We start from the raw sequence: 19,719 nt of genomic DNA on the forward strand, positions 1-19,719 counted from the left end.
ACACTGTCAGGCTGACAGTGCGAGACCGGAACGGGGGCACCGGCTTCACCCGAGAGACCTTCATCCGGAAGGTCTTGCTGGATTGCTGCGGATTTACGCCCGATGACATCTACTGCGTCCAGGACTTCGCAGGCTTCTTCGATGTCACTTTCCGGCAGGCTGCAGGGTGGCAGAAGCTGTACCAGCAGCTTCAGCTGAAGGGGACAGAGGCACCGCTGTCGCTGCTGAAAGCACAGCCCCTCTTTGCAACGGCTACGCAACAGGAAAGGACAATCACGGTGCACATGTTCAACCCGCACGTGCCAGTGGTAGATGTCCTTACGTTCCTCGCTCGGTATGTGGAGAGCGTAGGAACACCAGCAGACGTGAAGGACGGGCTGGGAATCTGGACCAGCAAACGGCAGGTGAAGGTGAAGCTGAGGTTGGATACCAACGGCGGCATCATCCACCCCCCCTCCGTCTTCGCCATCGGAGGGAACCGAGGGTACATGGTGTACGCGGGACAACCCAGGGTGTGCCGAAACTGCGGCAAGGAAGGGCACATCGCAGCCCAGTGCAGGGTGGTGATGTGCAAGAACTGTAAAATGGAAGGCCACCTGACCAAAGACTGCACGCAGGCCAAGGCCTGCAACCTCTGCGGACAGGCCGGCCACCTGTACAGAGCCTGCCCGAAGCGTGGGGGCACCTACGCACAGGCGACCAGGGGAGGTGCTGGCCCTGAAAGGGCCCAGGCTGATGCGGACGTACCCGCCAGCGCTGCAGATGAGGCACCCGACAGGACGGAGGACGAGACCAGGGAGGAAGGTGCAAGCACCCCAAGACCTGCCACCCCACTGCAGACCCTCCAGGACCAGGCAAACGACGAGCAGGAGTCCATGGAGGAGGGGAGAGCTGAGGCGGAAACCGAATGGAAGGTCGTGAAACGAAAAAAGACCCAAAAGGCGGCGGCCAAGCGACAGAAGGCGGAGCAACGCCAGAAAAGGGCAGGGAACCACGCAGCCCCTGGTACCCTGTCCTCTTCAGAGGAGGAAGGAGTTGGGGGAGGCCAGCAGCCCCGGCGGAAGAAGCGGCTGGCAGAACAGGTGGAGAGGAGGAGAGAGAGGGGAGAAAGTCTGCTGGCCACCCCCCAAGTACAGGAGGCGGAGAGCAGCAGACGCACAGAGCTCCGGGAATCCGGGAGCAGAGCCACGGCTGGCACCCAGCAGCCGGAAGGGGAAGCAGCCCAGGAAGTCAGCAACCCCCCGGGCCCAGACCCAGAACCAGAACGGCCACACACGGAGGAGTACTACCAGCAGTACCTGAGCCCACAGGAGGTGGAAAACTTCACAAAGGCGGTGGGGATGAAGGCTCAGGATGGCAAGAGTGAGGACGGAGAGCAGCCAAAATAAAAGACTTAACGATGGCAGACCTTAAATTGGCGTGCTTGAATGTGCGAAGTTTGAAGAGTACTGGGCGATGCGTCAGCACGCTCCAGTACCTGGACACTGTAAAGGCCGATGTGACCTTCCTCCAGGAGTGTGGACTACCACATCTCCGTAACTACCGGAGGTGGTCACGGTGGTGGAAAAAAGGTTTGTCGGTGTGGTCGGGGGGCAACGATTGTCGCGCTTCCGGCCTGGGGATTCTGCTGCGGGGAGGCAACTTCTCAATCACCCAAGTTAAAGAGGTGGTTGCGGGGCGCCTCCTGGTAGCAGACGTCAAATACCGGGGCACTCCGCTCCGGCTGATCAACATGTACGCCTCCCCCGTGCGGAGCGAGCGGCTGGCCGTCTTCGAGCAGCTCCCACAGCTGCTGGTGACGACCCAGCCGGTCGTTCTGGCCGGAGACTTCAATTGCACCATTGATGCGGCTGGAGGACCCGGCAGTGCCGACGGCAGGCTAGACAGTACCTCTAGACTCCTGAGGGAAATGGTGAAGACAGCCAAGCTGCGCGACGCCTTTGGCACCCCCACAGGTGGAGCACAGCCGCAAGCCACCTGGACACGATCGGACGGCTCAGCCCGCTCCCGGATCGACTTCCTCTTCCTGTCTGAGTCCCTCACGGTCAGGTCCACCGACGTCACGCCGGTGTTCTTCTCTGACCACTGCCTTCTGAGAGCCACCTGTCACTTACGGGAGGACCAGAAGGCAGGCAGGGGGACGTGGAAGCTGAACGTAAAGCTGCTGACCCCAGAGAACATCGAGGAACTAGAGAGGGAGTACACAGGTTGGAGAACCTTGAAAGCCTTCTTTGATTCCCCGGTTCACTGGTGGGAAGCCACCAAGGAGAACATTAAGAGGTTCTTCATCCGCAAGGGTATTCAGAAGGCAAGGCAGGAGCAGAGGGAACTGCGTAAACTCCAGACAGAGTTGCAGCAACTTCTCCTTCTGCAGTCGAAGGGGGTGGATGTCAGGGAGGAACTGCGAGAGGTGAGGGGCCGGCAAGCCCAGCACCTCGCCGCCGAATCCTCCAAGATCATCTTCCGATCAAGGGTCCAAACCGTGGAGCAGGACGAGACGTGCTCACGCTTCTTCTTCCAAAAGGTGCACAGGGGGAGCTCTGTGATCCACAACCTTAAGGAAGAGGACGGCTCAGTCGCGTCCTCGCAGACCGACATACTGAGGATCTGCAAGTCCTTCTATGCCGGTCTGTACGAGGAAAAGGCCACAGAATCCACAGCCTCCCGCAACTTCCTGTCGTCTATCACGCAGGTCTTAGACGACGGCAAGCGGGAGAGTCTGGATCGGCCACTGACCCTGGACGAGCTGACAGGCTCCATCCGTTCCTTCGGGTCGGGTAAGACTCCCGGAAGCGACGGCTTACCGGCCGAGTTGTACTCGGCTCTGTGGAACTGGATGGGCCCAGACCTGCTGGAAGTGTACAACGCTATGCTTCTGGCCGGCAGTATGTCTGAGTCCATGAGGAAGGGCATCATCACCCTCATCTACAAGCAGAAGGGGGAAAGGGAGGACATTAGGAATTGGAGACCCATCTCTCTCCTGAATGTGGACTACAAGATCCTGTCCAAGGCTATCGCCAACAGGGTCAAGTCTGCTCTGGGACAGGTGATCCACCCGGACCAAACCTGTGCTGTACCGGGCAGGAAGATCTCAGACAGCCTCGCGCTGCTGAGGGACACCATCGCCTACGTGCAGGACAGGGGGGTGGACGCCTGCCTGGTCAGCTTGGACCAGGAGAAAGCCTTCGACAGGATATCGCACACGTACATGGCGGACGTGCTCTCCAAAATGGGATTTGGGGAGGGAATCCGGAATTGGATCAGACTGCTCTACACAGACATCCGTAGTGCAGTCCAGGTCAACGGGTGGGAAACAGACAGCTTCCCCATCAGGTCTGGAGTCAGGCAGGGCTGCCCCCTCTCCCCTGTCTTGTTTGTCTGCTGCATAGAACCCTTTGTGGAAGCCATCAGGAGGGATGAGGGCATAAGAGGGGTGACGCTGCCAGGCAGTGGAGGGACCCAAGTGAAAACCTCCCTGTACATGGACGACGTCACCGTCTTCTGCTCTGATCCGAGGTCAGTTCGCAGGTTGATTGGCACCTGCGAACAGTTCGAGCTAGCGTCGGGGGCCAGGGTCAACCGCACGAAGAGCGAAGCCATGCTCTTTGGCAACTGGCCCGACCGATCCAGCGTCCCCTTCACCATCAGGTCTGACCACGTGAAGGTGTTGGGGATCTGGTTCGGAGGGGCTGAGGCGTGCAACAAGAACTGGCAGGAGCGGACTGCCAAGGTGAAACAGAAACTGGGACTGTGGGGAGGGCGCTCCCTGTCGATAATGGGCAAGAACCTGGTCATCAGGTGTGAGGTGCTCTCAGGGCTGCTGTACTTGGCGCAGGTCTGGCCCGTCCCCCGCTCCTACAGCTCGGAAATCACCCGGGCTGTCTTCAGATTCGTCTGGGGATCCAAGATGGAGCGGGTGAGACGGACCGCCATGCACAAGTCCCTGGACAACGGGGGCAAGAACGTCCCCAATGTCGCCCTCACCCTGATGGCCAGCTTCGTATGTGGCTGCATCAGGTTGTGTGTAGAGCCCAGGTATGTGGGCACCAAGTACCACTATGTGCCCAGGTTCTACTTGTCGCCCTGGCTGCGAAGGATGGGTCTGGCCCCACTCCCGCGCAACGCCCCAGTCAGCTGGTCGTTGCCGGCATACCTATCCCACGTAGCAAAGTTCTTCCAGGAGAACGCCTTTGACCACAAGGCCATCAGGCAGTGGTCGGCACGAAGTGTCCTGCAGGCACTGCAGGAGAAGGACGTGATGGACACAGTGGGGTGGTTCCCTGAGCAGACTGTCCAGTTCATCTGGCAAAATGCCTCATCGCCAGATCTCACCAACAGGCACCAAGACCTCGCCTGGCTGGCGGTAAGAGGGGCCCTCCCAGTCAGAGCCCTCCTGTACGCCCGGAACGTCGTCTCCGCACCCCACTGCCCACGGGAGGACTGCAGTGAGGAGGAGTCTGTGACCCACCTCTTTGCACACTGCCAGTTCGCAAAGAGGGTGTGGAGGAGGATGGACGGGCTAGTGTCACGTTTCATCCCCAGCAGCTGCGTGACAGAGGACTCTCTGATCTACGGGCTGTTCCCGGGGACGCACACGGAGACCAACATCCGGTGCTGCTGGCAGATCATCAACTCGGTGAAAGACGCTCTTTGGTCAGCCCGAAACTTGATCATCTACCAGCACATGGAGATGTCCGTGGGAGAATGCTGCCGACTGGCACACTCTCGGCTGCAGGAGTACGTGCTGAGGGACGCACTGAAACTTGGTGCAGCCACCGCAAGGGCCCGGTGGGGAAGGACCACAGTATAGGTTTCTCCACCCGTGGGAGTGGGAGGGGTTGGTGGGCGAGGAGTATACCCCTCAACAATGAGATGCTAAGCTGAACTACTGGAGTGCCACGTGGGTGGCTATAAACACGGGTATTTTACTGAGTATAATGGAAACGTATGTAAAGGATGAAAAGTTATTGAATGGTTTATTGTATATATTTATTTTTGAATAAAGTATATTTTGAAATAAAAAAAAAAAAAAAAAAAGGCAGTGTACAGCTTGCCGCTTGCGTTTTTCTCCGACCTCGGAAACTGCAGAACCATGGCCGGCAAAAACCCCAAGGTTTTTATGGACATCTCTATTCGGGATAAACCCCAGGGTCGCCTAGTGATGGAGCTAAGACCAGATATTGTCCCAAAGACTGCAGAAAACTTCCGTGCATTATGCACAGGCGAGAAGGGTTTCGGTTACAAAGGCTCAACGTTCCACAGAATCATTCCTGGCTTCATGTGCCAGGGTGGCGACTTCACAAAACATAACGGCACTGGAGGCAAGTCCATCTATGGGGAGAAGTTTAAAGATGAGAATTTTCAGCTGAAGCACACGGGGCCAGGCATCCTGTCCATGGCCACTGCTGGACCAAATACAAATGGTTCCCAGTTCTTCATATGCATCACAAGGAGCAGCTGGTTGGATGGGAAACATGTTGTCTTTGGATCTGTGGTAGAAGGAATGGATGTGGTAAGGAAGATGGAGAGCTGTGGCACCGTGAATGGAACACCAAAAGCCACGGTTAAAATCACTGAGTGTGGGCAGTTGTCCTAAAGTATTTGAATTTGGAATTGTACTGTTTAAATAAAGTGTGATTGTTTGGAACTCCAAAAAAAAACACAAAAAAAAACGTCCGGTACTGCTGGCAGATCAGCTCGGTGAAAGACGCTCTTTGGTCGGCCCGAAACTTGATGATCTACCAGATGTCCAGTGTAGACAGGAAAACCTGGATCAGGGGTCGATGGACCGGACCGTGAACCGGAATACCGTCTTTATGGACCGGACGATGACAACATATTTTGGTCTTGTTCTATACAGGAACAGTACTGGATGTCAGTTTTTTCGACAATTTCTAAAGCACTTAAAATTAATTTACAATTTAGCAAATTAACTGTGCTTTTTGGAATAATTCCTCAAAATATCCGTGATATCTCTATGTCTGACCATCATGTTATTGCATTTGTTACATTGATAGCTAGGAGGGTCATTTTGTTGAAGTGGAAGGATACATCAGCTCCCACTTTGTCGCAATGGTTCTCTCAAGTGATGCTATGTCTTAGTTTGGAGAAAATTAGAAGTCGAACCTTTGAACCTTTATTTGATTTTGAGAAAAGATGGGGTTCATTTGCTCGTTATTATCATTTGAGTTAATTGATAGATTTCCTCCATGATCTAATTGTAAATTTTTGGTATATATTTTTTTTCTTGCTGGTGGTTTGATGTTTATTTTTAGAGGCTTTTTGTATGACGCATGGCTCCGGGTTGTACACCTAATGGGGTTTTATCCCAGATTTTCTGCTTAGTAGTGTTTTTTTTTTAAATTATCAGCAACATTTTTCAATCTTTAAAATAATGTTTTTTTTCCTCTAGACATTGTGTTGCTTAATTTGATGTACTCGTATTATTTTTGAATAATATAATAATAATAAAAAGATTTGAAAAGAAAAAAGAAAGAAACTGCTGAGATACAGTCAGCTAAGAGCCAAGTGCTGATAAATGGGACCCGTGTAGAATTGATGAAGTTCCTGTCTCTTTCTCCATTAATGTTTCCTCCTTACAGCAAAACTAACCCTCTCACTGTGTCAGAATCAGTGATTAAATCCGGCCCCAAACACTGTGCTTTCAGCCCTGCACATTGTAACTTGAACCATCTCACTGAGGGTCTCATGGAGACACAACCCCTGCCCTCTGCACATGTGATCACATCTCCCCTGCTTCTGACATGTCAAATAACCTCAGAATGGTTTTCTGATTCAGTCTGAAGGTTATGGTACATTCAGCTCATCATCAGACCTGACAAACCATGTCTTCCCACAGCTGGTTCCACCTGTTGGTGTGTCCTCTTTCCTCCACCTCCAGAGAAGCTGCATCTCCACACAAACTCCTCACTTGAGATGACTGTCTGTACCCGTGACACAGGAAATCACATCACTGTCACTCTCCTGATACCATCCGGGAAGCGGTACCGCAACATAAAAGCCATGACCAACAGGCTCCGGGACAGCTTCTTCCACCAGGCCGTCAGACTGATGAACTCACGCTGATTTGAGTGTACACTATATTACATTGTCTATTTTATTTATTATAAATTACTATGATTACACGTTGCACATTTAGATGGAGACGTAACGTAAAGATTTTTACTCCTCATGGATGTAAGAAATAAAGTCAATGCAATTCAATTCGTGATTCCGTATCTGAGCTGCTCGCCTCCGGGTATCCTCCGTCAACGAGCTCCTTCCTCAGTCACCATCTGTGAGATTATAAAAAACAATTAAAAACGATCTATCAGACAGCTCCTGTACCCCTCCACCCCTGTTAAAACTCTCTGCTCAGCCCCTTCCCTATTCCCTTTCCCTTTCAGACTCCCGATGTGCCAGCAGATCCGAATTCACCGTGTGGACATTTCTACCCCACAGGAGGCTGTACAAACCCGTGTCCTTCTCTGATGCACAGCTCAGTCACCCCAATCCCTGTCTGCACTCGCAGCCCATGACGGTGACAGCTGTCCTAGACTCTGTAACTCACAATCTTGTAACACAGAATCTTGTTCACAGCAAGTTTAGACAGTCATTAATATGAAGAGAGAATTGTTGTTTCCTGAAAGGACAGGCGAGCGAAGCTGTCTGAACCAATTCACCAGATGGTCCGGTGTTTAAAAGTTAATGTGTCCCGGGACCCACACCCACACCCACTCATAACCCCGACCCACACAGACAGACAGACAGACAGACAGACTGTCCCTTCGCCCCAAACCCCCTGCAGAACCACAAGGAATTGATCCACGGCCCGGGCTCGGTCGCAAAGTGAAAACCGGGGCTGAGGAGAGCCCGGAGACAAACACCCCGCTGCCCACTCCACCAACAACACGGCACAGCCGGACACATCTCACAACACCGGATCCGCTCCCGATGAAACCCGAATTTAATTTTGTTGTTCCGGATCGGACCCAACAAAAGGTGTTTTAAAATTGAAGCGCTCCCCTCACGTGACGTCACACAGCAGCCCCCCCCCCCACACACGCCTGACGTCACCCATGGTCGCCCCGTATCTGCATCTGCTGTCACGAGCACGGTGCCTTACGTCACACACGCGTTGCTGTGCTCGAGCTTTTTCGGTTTAACGGCTGAGCTACTGAGCACGAGCCACGCCCACCGCCCGAACAGTCAACAGAGGAATTGAATTGATTGCAGAGCTGCGCTATTCCCATTGGTGCGAAGCGATGTCAATCACTGATTACACCCAATAGTGGAAGCGGACCAGCCGAGAGGGCGTTACCCGGTCTCCTGCCGCATTGCGACCTGCCCGTCAAATCGGAACAAAATCCCAAAGTAAATGTCCGCTTTCTGATTTATTTCCATTTCCCTCCGAGGGAAGTTGGGGCGTTTGTGAAGCGTCTCCTGCGGCCGGAGTCTGATGTATCGCTGAGAGGTAGGAGGAGACCGCTCGGCCCGTCGGTTTGATGCCGGTTCCCCGGGGAGGGAGAGGATGAAGACGGTGAGAGAGGGGGCGGACAGGATGTTTGTCCCGGTGGGGACAGGAGGGGCTCATCTGTGGAAATGTCTGAGCCCACGGTGGTGGCGATTCACCACATTGGGGGGCAAACACCGGCAGACTGTTGCCCTGCAAGCGGGGCCAATGGTCCGAGCAAAGTGACAATTATTTGTGTTTTGTTGAGATTGCACCGGGAATATGGTGTAAAATCCCGCTCCCCACACTAACACGGGTTATACAGACCAAAGAACAAACTGCCGGAGGAACTCAGTGGGTCGGGCAGCATCTGTGGAGGGAAATGGACCGTCAACATTTCGGGCCGAGACCCTCCCTCTGGACTGAGAGTGGACGGGAAATAGTCCGAGAAAAGAGGTGAGGGGTGGGGATGGGGCAAGAGCTGGATCCAGGTGAGGGGGAGGTGGGAAGGTGGAAATAGTGACAGGGGTGGGAGGTGAGTGGTTGGGGCAACACGGGGCTGCAGAAGATGGAAATTAACTCCATAGAGGATTAACAAAGAGGTTAGAGAGCATTTGTTATTGAGAGTGCAATGAAGATTCACCAGACTGATCCCTGGAGTGGTGGGTCATCATATGAAGAAAGATGCACCCCAGCATATTCCTCCACGTGCATTACACCTCCACCTTACGAAGCATTAGTCAAGTCTGATATTCGCATCCTGAATTCTTAAGCGCAAGTACTCCGGTAAAGCAGATGATTGGTGTGTGCTCAGCATCTTTCTCACTTATTAATGAGGGGGAAATGATTCGTCTGAACTTCTCTAAAGTTAACCTCTGCTTTCTCTTTATATTGCAGTGAATTTAATTGCGATTGTGATCCTGTCCCGTGGAAAATGTGGACTCTCTAGGGGTGTCACTCGCTACCTGGTGGGAATGGCTGCGGCAGATCTCATTGTTGTTGTCATTGTATTTATTGTGAAGGATATCAATAATCTCTACATGTACGCCAGATTCTTGCTCGTCACTCCGGTTTGCGCTCTGACGCTTGTGCTTACAGTTGCAAGCTTGGATTTCTCCGTTTGGCTCACAGTGGCTTTCACATTCGATCGCTTCGTTGCGATCTGCTGTCAAAGTTTTCGGAAACGATACTGTACAGAGAGAGTAGCGACCATCGTCACAGTAATAGTGGGGGTTGTGGGCCTTGCGCGGTGCATCCCGTTTTACTTTGTAGTGGAGCCTCATGTAATAATTAACAATGTACCGTGGCGTTGTGTCCTCATACCTGAATACTCCACTTCTCCAGCGTGGAAGGCCTACGAATTGCTTGACAGCATCACCACACCGTTATTACCCATTTGCTTAATCCTTCTGTGTAACGGTTTAACAGCGAGACACATTATAGCGGCAAATAGAGTCCGCAAGGGACTCCGGGGTAACAGTGAAAATCAAAAAGATCTAGAAGTGGAGAACTGGAGAAAGTCTATTATCCTGTTGTTTGCTCTGTCAGGTAATTTCATTTTACTGTGGATGCCCTACATAATACACTCTATGAACTGGCAAGCGGTGAATTATCCCTTCACAGACAAACATCTGAATACTCCGATTTTCATCTTTCAAACATATGCTATTATGCTGACGTCTCTCAGTACCTGCACCAACACTTGTATCTATGGGCTGACGCAGAGGAAGTTCAGAGAGGAGCTGAGCAATGGAGTGAAATATGTGGTGACTTTAAATGGGTTGCTATGTAAATAACAGAAATAATATCCGACTAGAACATGGTGGAAATTGCAAATAAATATCCCAAAGACTTCATTGATTTCGTTAGCGTTCCATAAATCTAGTAATGTATATTCGCAGTATTGAAGGAAAAAAAACACTCTAAGCAAATGGAATAAATTGTTTCATTGTTGTAACTTTGCCACCTCAACAACATTAGTCACGGGGTTGGTTATGAATAAGAGTTTTTCATGCTGGTAACATTAACGCCCGCAGTTGCAACACGATATGTCTTATTCTCTAATTCTACGATTCATTGAACGTCGTCATTAAAATGTGCTTTTTAAGAATTAATTTTATAATAATGAGGATAGAGATTGCTATCAAATTCCTAATAATCATTATTCTCTGTGAATTCGCCCCCACTGGAGTGGCCGGTTGCTTTGCTGCATTGTTTTATGTTCAATGTGCTACGTTCAGGACTGAGCACAGTACTGTAAGTGTGCTCTCTCACAATTGTTGTGTAGACCTGCAGCGTTACGTCACGGGAAATGGATTAGCTCTGGAGATAGTGCCGACGAATTGATTGTGGAGATGACGGGGTTAACCCTATGAATCTCCTGGGAGTAAACTGACTGCAATCCAGAAGAAAGAGAGGGGATCGGTCGGAAATGTAACAAATGAGCCTGTTGACTCCTCTGTAGTTGAGGCTACTTCAGTAAATACGCAGTCAGTGGCCGGGTGGTCAGGTACAGGAGTGGAAGCCCGTGGGGCCTTTTGCCGCTGCAGCCCAGCCACTACAAGGTTGGACGTGCTGTGCGTTCAGAGATGCTCTTCCGGCCGCCGCTGTGGCAACGTGCGTTTATTTGATTCACTGATGTGAGTGAAAATCCCAGAAGATTAGTCGCTTGAGAAATTCTCAGATCATTCCGTCTGGCAGCAATAACTATCCCATGCTCAACGTCAGTTCAATCACATTTCTTCCCTTGTCTGACGTTTGGTCCCAACAGGAACATCTTGATCATGTCTGCATAACTGTAATGTGTTAAGGTGCTGCCGCATGATTGACTGATTCGATATTTGCATTAATGAACAGGTATACAGGTGTACCAAACTCTGCGTGTATTTTAGACACGGGCAGAATTCTGCATAGCGGGGAATTGAAGACTTCAGGGTGAAAGGCAGGTAGCGTCACTGTGGTCGCTGGCAGGACATTGGAGAAATGACAGACTTTGTCACGGCGAGCGGGGACAACGACTCAACACAGCAGCGGGGTAATGGCAGATTCCTCTGTAGAGACAGAAACCAGAAGACAAGGGAATACAAGCAGACAGCGGAGGCAGGACTAAGAGGCAGCGCGAGGAAAGGAATTCTCCCAAATACAAGGATCCCGCTGCAGCGCAAATAATCAATGCAGAGATCCCTTTAAATAATCGAGGTACCTGGGAAACCGGTTCAAATGTTCAAAAAAGGTTCAAAGGTTCGTTGGGAACTGGGTGGGTGGAAGCAGAGCCAGACGGAAGTGTTGGGGAGTGTGTGGTGAGTCCTCACTCTCTCCAGACGAGGGGAACCAGACAATCGTTCCCCATGTAGTTTCCTTTCAATGCGATCAACAGCGGGTCTCCACAAAGCGGAACAAGCATTTCAAGTTGGAAGTACTTGTGTCAGTGTGTGATATCGACCTCTGGAGCAGAGAGGGGAGGAGAGTCGGTGAGAGATGGACATTCCTTCGTCGGTTCTCACCATTTCTACCACCCCTACTCGACTTCCCATATCCTCTACCCGCCTCCACAAACCTCCCCATCTCGGTCACCCTCATCCTCCCCTACGCCACACCGTCTCCGAGAACTCCCTCCTTCCCCTAAACAGTTCCCACTCTCCGTCATCTCCTCCCCTCCTGGCACGCCTTCGTGCGTTCATCACTCTCTCGCTCCCCTGAACCCCTCTCCAGTTTCCTCGTTTCTGCGCTGAACTAAGACAACAGTGATGACTGTCTTGTGGCTGTGGACGCTCGTACACTGTAGCTGTTTGCACGATATTTTTCTCTCTGCAAATTTGGTGTATGATTGTCTTTTTTACTTTTCTTTACAGAGAGTTTGATATTGTGCCCGAATGCCTGAACTATGGCCGGTTAGAAGATGAGGTGTTGTTCCTCTAAGTTATTTGAAGCTGTGACAAAGTTTGTATCAGACATCACCATGGAGACCAAAATTATCTCAGCTGAAATGTTGTCCTTGACCAACTGGCCATGCTTTGCAAACTTTTAACAGGCTGGAAAGGTGAAGGATTTGTGTACGCGAATCTCAAGCACGTTAGTTCAGTTGTATCTGTCAGTTCACCAGCGCTTGAATGCCGCCGATCCTTGAATGTGGAGGTGGAGATGCTGGAGAAGACAGCGCCCCACTGGCGACAAGGAGAGCCCGATCACGTGTCCATGCCCGTGATCTGATTGGATATATTGCCATGACGTTGATAGCAGTGTGATGTCATTCACTGGCTCTCATTTTGGGAGGGATTCAGTCGGCCATCGCAGATACACCAACAGCTTCGCACTGGGAAGCGGCCGTTCACCTGCTCCGTGTGTGCGAAGAGACTCATTCAGTCAACCCACCTTGTGATGCTCCGGTGAGTTCACAATAAATAGAGGCCACATTTCTGTCCGGAGTGAGCAAAGAGTTTTACTCAATCAGCCCAACTGCTGCAACACCAGCAACTTCACATCAGGGAGGAAGATCAAATCAGCTCTGTGTTAAATGTTTAACCATCACGGCGACTGAAGGCAGCTGCAGGTTCATGAGGGACTATTACTGTCAGATTCTGCTGTTCTTGCGGGTGCTTATCGCACCCAGGACTGAACCCTTGTCACTGAGCATTGGGGGATTCCGTTCTGCAGTCTAGTCCTTAAACTAGACTGATGTTTAATATTGTGGATCTGTGAAAGATAGATCAGTTCTGTATTAATCCCGTGTTTCAGGTACATACTGTCTCTACCACACTCACAATGTTCCATATCAGTATTTTAAAATCACTTCAGCACCGAGCGGAAAGGCAAACACCTTCCATCTGGAGACTGTGAGCAGGCGCGGAGTGACTCGGGAACAGACGCGCAGCTGCTGCCCGTCTGCGGTTCAATGGGAGGGGCGAATGGGATCACGTGACCTGTGGGGGCAGAGACTCCAGCTGCCCGCCACTCCGTGGAAAGACACAAACTTGTGTTATGTACCAGCAGCAACAGACCACAAACTCAGTTTTAATGTAAACTACTGTCTTTATTAGTATATAGAAAATTAAGCAAACTACTCTTCGAAACAGTTAACACTGTTATGCGTTTGTGCCTCCCACACTGTCAAGTTTAGGAACAAGTACTTAAAGTTTCTCTCTCTCTCTCTCTGCTCCAGCAGTCAGTGTAGTGACGTCATACTCCCGCCTCCTGCAGGCTCTCTTAATGTAACACCACAGCAAAATGAAACCTGTGATCACGTAACACTTACCGCTCACATCTCCTCTCACCTTAAATGTATTAGACATTTCAACCCCCAGGAAAAATACATCGTCTCTCCGCTCAATCTATTCCTCTCATAATCTTATAAACGTCCATCCAGTCTCACCCCAGCCTGCGCCGCTCTGGAGAAAACAACACAAGTTTGTCCAACCTCTCGTTATAGCTCTCTTAACCACCCGACCAATCTGTGCAGTCTCTTTCAGGGAGCTGTGAACTTGGATCCAATATCCCTCTGCTCATCGACACTGTTCAGGGTCTTGCATTTAACAGCATACTGTCTCTTTACATTTCACAGTGCACTGTCTCTCTACATTCGACCGACCGAGCTGCCAAGATGATCATCACTAATCAAATCTCACTGAGATTTCTCAGGTCCTGTTGAATTTATTGCCAAGTGCACAAGTACGGGAAGGTACAGGTACAGAGAAACACTGACTTGTGGCAGCATCACAGGCAAGTACATTCAGATAACACACGGAACACAAATTATACGATTCTCCGTCGGTAACAGCCTGTAAATTTGTTGTGTCATGATCAATATTGAAATGTGCATTTTGTATCAATAACAGATTTGAAAATGTTGAATTTGGTCCCTGTCTCCATTCCTCCTCCAGTCCACAACCAGCTCCTCTGTTTTTGTCGCAAAGAGGGAGAGATTGTTTTCTTGACACAACTGTGTCAGAGTGATGACTTCTTCTCTATAGGCTGCCTCATTATTATTTGAGATTAGGCCAATCAGTGTAGTGTCGTCAGCAAATATAATCATCAGATTGGAGCTGTGGGTGGCGACACAAGTCATGGGAATGCAGAGAGTAGAGGAGGGGGCAAGGAGACAACCCTGTGGGGTATGAGTGCTGAGGGTCAGAGAGACAGAGGTGAGGGGGCCCACTCTTACCACCTGCCGGCGATCTGACAGGAGGTCCAGGATCCAGCTACACAAGGCAGGGTGAAGGCCGAGGTCTCTGAGCTCCTTGTTGATACCTCACGCCTTCGTATGGCTACTGCTCTGTCCATGACTGCAAGGAACTGCAGAGAACTTTGGAGAGCAGAGAACATCAGAGAAACAAGCCTCCCCTCCATGGACTCTTCCTACACTTCCCCTGCCTCGGAAAAGCAGGCCGTGTACTCAAAGATCCTCACAACCCGGACATTCTTGCTGCGAACCCGCTCCCCCATCGGGGAAGAGATACAAAAGCCTTAAAGCGCGTACCACCAGGCTCAAGGACGGCTTCCTGTCTGCGGTTATAAGCCAAATGAGTGGTCTCCAGTCCGATAAAATGGACTCGACCTCACAATGTAACTCGACGTGACCCTGCACCATATGTCTATCTGCACTGCACTTTCTCTGCAGCCATAATGCTTTGTTACAGTTATTGTTTCGTCGTATATCAGCTCAATGTACCGTAGTAATGTATTGATCTGTGTGGATGGTACATCAGGCAAGATTTTCATTGTAGCTCAGTACGTGATTAGAAGAAACAAATTCCCCATTTTAATTGTGTGGAAATATTAGACAGACTGAGCTTCTTCTTTGCAACGTCAGTGGGAAACTTAACTGAACTGAGGAACACAAATAATGGAGAAGGTTTCAATCTCGCCTTACGATCTGCGGTAACTGGGATCAGGTGACCGTTGGTGGGTCTCCCATACTAATGATCAGAATCTGGTTTGATAGCACCGGCATATGTCATGACATTTGTTGTCTCTGCGGCAGCATTAGAACCTAATTCATAATAAGGATTTTAACAATTGTGAATTACAATAATATACATATTAAGTAGTTCAATTATATAAGTGGTGCAAAAAAATCTAATAAACTCTTTTAATTGTGTGGAAATTCTGGAGCAAAGCTTAACTAAGCTGTACACATTTATGAAAAGCTCAGAAAAATAGAAAAGGCTAAATTCTCATGTGAATGGGTCATATACCCAAAAATATTGGCTGCACTTTGACAGGTCAAGACAGTGAAATAGACTATAAGACCATAAAATATTGGAGCAGAAGTAGGCCATTCGGTCCATCAAGTCTGCTCCGCCATTCAATCATGGGCTGATCCAATTCTTCCTGTCATCCCCACTCCCCTGTCTTCACCCCATACTCTTTGATGTGCTGGCTAATCAAGAACCTATCTATCTTTGTCTTAAATACACCTAATGACTTGGCCTCCACAGCCGCTCATGGCAACAAATTCCACAAGTATACCACCCTCTGCCAAAAGTAATTTCTCCGCATCGCTGTTCTAAATAGACGTCCTTAAATCCTGAACTCGTGCCCTCTGGTCCTAGAATCCTATACAACGGGAAATAACTTTGCCATATCTAATCTGTTCAGGCCTCTTAATATTCAGAATGTTTCTATGAAATCCCCCCTCATTCTCCTAAATTTCAGGGAATACAGTCCAAGAACTGCCAGACTTCCCTCATATGGTCACCCTTTCATTCCTGGAATCATTCTCGTGAACCTTCTCTGAACCCTCTCCAATGTCAGTATATCATTTATAACCTCGCTTAGTCATAGTAATAGTTATAGTCATAGTCATACTGTATTGATCCCGAGGGAAATTGGTTTTCTTTACAGTTGCACGATAAATAATTAAATAGTAATATGTAAATTATGCCAGGAAATAAGTCCAGGACCAGCCTATTGGCTCAGGGTGTCTGACCCTCCAAGGGAGGAGTTGTAAAGTTTGGTGGCCACAGGCAGGAATGACTTCCTATGACGCTCTGTGCTGCATCTCGGTAGAATGAGTCTCTGGCTGAATGTACTCCTGTGCCCACCCAGTACATTATGTAGTGGATGGGAGACATTGTCCAAGATGCCATGCAACTTGGACAGCATCCTCTTTTCAGACACCACCGTCAGAGGGGCGCTTAGCCTAGTGGTATGATCGAGGGGTGATATCTCGTGTCCAGCCAAACCTTAGAACTCTCGTTTGAGTGGATGCTGTGCGATGTGTCCCCTGTTTCATATTAGTACCCCGTAATAACAAGCAGTACACAGTATGTGGTTAAACAATTAAGACTTTATAACTCTGACTTGAACTATGGGGTTAGCAGAGAACCAAAATATAAAATAAAAAGGCGCCACTACATCTTTATACAGTTCGTGCACCTCGTTGGAGTTCATGCAGTATCCTTGGTCCACCATTCGATCTCCTCTGAACTCTGCCAGGTCCCAAGCCCCCGCTCAGGGTTCGCTTCAATTGCCAGGTCACAACATCTCTTCGGATGCGTCTTCTCTCTTCTTCCCCATGGCGTGTTCTGGCCAAATCCCACGCAAACAACAGCTTCGGATACACAAAAAAGAATAATATCTCTCTCATTGGATAGCAAATGAATACAAGTCCCGATATCACAAATTATAACCCAAACATGCTGCTACAGAGAACCCCTTACCTCAGCAGTTAACATTACAGAGGAGCCATTTTATTATAACACTACGGAAAAGCCATTTTATTAGTCTTAGCAAATAACATGAAAGAAGAAACCCCTTACACTTTTCTAAAATAAGGATTCCAAAACTACACACAATAGTCTGTGTGATCTCACGAGTGCCTTATAGAGCCACACCATCACATCCCTGCTCTTATATTCTATACCTCTAGAAATAAATATGCCTTTTTCACCACCAACTCAACCTGGAAGTTAACCTTTAGGGTATCCTGCACAAGGATTCCCAAGTCCATTTGCATCTCTGCATTTTGAATTTTCTCCCCAACTAAATAGTAGTCTGCCCATTAATTTCTTCCATCAAAATGCATGACCATACACTTTCCAACTTTGTATTTCATTCGCCACTTCTTTGTCCATTCTTCTAAACTATCTAAGTCTCTCTGCAGGCGCTCTGTTTCCTTAACACTACCTGCTCCTCCAGCTATCTTTGTATCATCGGCAAATTTAGCCACAAATCTATTAATTCCATAGTCCAAATCATTGACATGCATCGTAAAAAGCAGCGGTCCCGCCTATAGAACTCCACTGGTAACTGGCAGCCAGCCAGAAAAGGATCCCTTTATTCCCACTCTCTGTTTTCCGCCGACTAGCAATGCTCCACCCACGCTAGTAGCTTCCCTGTAATTCCACGGCCTCTTATCCTGCTAAGCAGCCTCATGTGCGGCACCTTGTCAAAGGATTTCTGAAAATCTAAGTACATTATATCTACTGCATCTTTTTGTCTACTCGGCTTGTAATTTTCTCGAAAAATTGCAGTAGATTTCTCAGGCAGGACTTTCCTTCCAGGAATCCATGCTAGCTTTGGCATATCTTGTCATGTGTCTCAGGTTCTCCATAATCTCATCCCGAGCAATCGTTTCCAACAACTTCCCAACCACTGATGCCAAGCTAACAGGGCTATAGCTTCCTTTCTTCTGCCTCCCACCCTCCTTAAATTGCGGATAACATTTGCAATTTACCAGTCATCCGGTACAATGCCGGAGTCTATCGTGTCTTGAAAGATCATCGCTAATGCCTCCACAATCTCCCCAGTTACTTCCTTCAGAACCCGACGGTGCATTCCATCAGGTCCAGGAGATTGATACACACTCAGACAATTAAGCTTCCTGAGCATCCTCTAAGTCGTAATTTTCACTGCACAAACTTCACTTCCCTGACACTCTTGAATGACTGATATACTGCAGATGTCTTCCACTGTGAAGACTGATGCAAACAACTCATTCAGTTCCACTGCCATCTCAGCATCTCTCATTACAATATCTCCAGCGTCATTTTGTATTGGTCCTATATCTAACCTTGACTCTTTTTTACCATTTATATACATAAAAAAGATTCCAGTATCTTCTTTGATATTATTCTTTGCTTTCTCTCGTAATTCATCTTTTCCTTCCAAATGACCTTGCTAGATTTCTTCTGCAAGTTTTTAAAAGCTCTCCAATCCTCTATCATCCCACTAGCTCTGGCTTCCTTGTATGCCCTCTCTTTTGCTTTTACTTTGGCTCTGACTTCACTTGTCAGCCACGGTAGTGTCCTTCTTCCCTTTGAAAATTTCTTCTTATTTGGAAAAAAAATCTTACTTGCACTTCACTCATTTTTTGCAGAAACTCCAGCCATTGCTGCACTGTTGTTCTTCCTGCAAATGTCCCTTTCCAGTCAACTTCGTCCAGTTCCCCTGTCATGCCATTGTAATTTCCTTTATTCCACTGAAATACCGAGACATTGGATTTTATTTTTCCCTCTCAAATTTCAATGTGAACTCGATCATATTGTGATCACTGTTCCCCAAGTGTTCGTTAACCTTACGCTCTCATCACCTCCAGATCATTGTACAACACCCAATCCAACAGAGCCGATCTCCTGGTGGGTTCAACAACAGGCAATGCTAAAAAACCATCCTTTAGACAGTCAAGAAATCCTCTCTCTTCAGGTTCAGAACTGACCTGGTTTTCCCAATCCACTTTCTTGTTAACATCCCCAAAGATTATCATGACATTACTTTTCTGACACGCCTTTTCTATCTCTTGCCAAATTTGTAATCCACATCCCGGCTGCTGTTAGTAGGCCTGTACACAACTGTCATTAGGGTCCTTTTACCCTTGCCATTTCTTAATTCAACCCATAGAGGCTCTACACCTTCCAATCCGATGTCATCTCTTTCCAATGATTTAAGATTAAATCGTACATCACATGGGCAGACCTCCAGCCTCGACAACTGGAGGAGTCCGCTGCCGACAGGGCTGCGTGGCGCACCCTGACCGGAAAAGCTGCATCTGACTTTGAGGATGACCGAAATCAGCGCCTTGCAGCAGTACGAGACCGACGCCACAAAGCTGTGTCTGCACCCGTTCAACAACCGCCATTCCATGTCCAACCTGCAACCGCAGGTGTGCTTCGGCCTTCCGCCTCCGAAGCCACGTGAATATCCATAGATGACTGCACAATGTCTTGTCTTCCTCGGACCCCGAGAGCCAACCACCTACCTACCTTGTGCACAGGGCCTTGCTGTATTATTTGTCTACTAACCTACCTTTCTGATATACCGTATATCCTTGG

General features: G+C 49.0%; 1 protein-coding gene and 1 pseudogene across 1 annotated transcript; one reads left to right on the forward strand and one right to left on the reverse strand.

Moving 5' to 3' along the window:
- Positions 1–19,719, reverse strand: part of LOC140207914 (uncharacterized) — an 87,944-nt pseudogene that overhangs the window by 23,681 nt on the left and 44,544 nt on the right.
- Positions 5,057–5,611, forward strand: LOC140206751 (uncharacterized). The gene has a single exon (XM_072274952.1). It carries the CDS (start codon positions 5,093–5,095, stop codon positions 5,594–5,596), a length of 504 nt encoding a protein of 167 aa, XP_072131053.1. The 5' UTR covers positions 5,057–5,092; the 3' UTR covers positions 5,597–5,611.

Source organism: Mobula birostris, chromosome 13, assembly GCF_030028105.1.
Source record: "Mobula birostris isolate sMobBir1 chromosome 13, sMobBir1.hap1, whole genome shotgun sequence".
NCBI lineage: Eukaryota > Metazoa > Chordata > Chondrichthyes > Myliobatiformes > Myliobatidae > Mobula > Mobula birostris.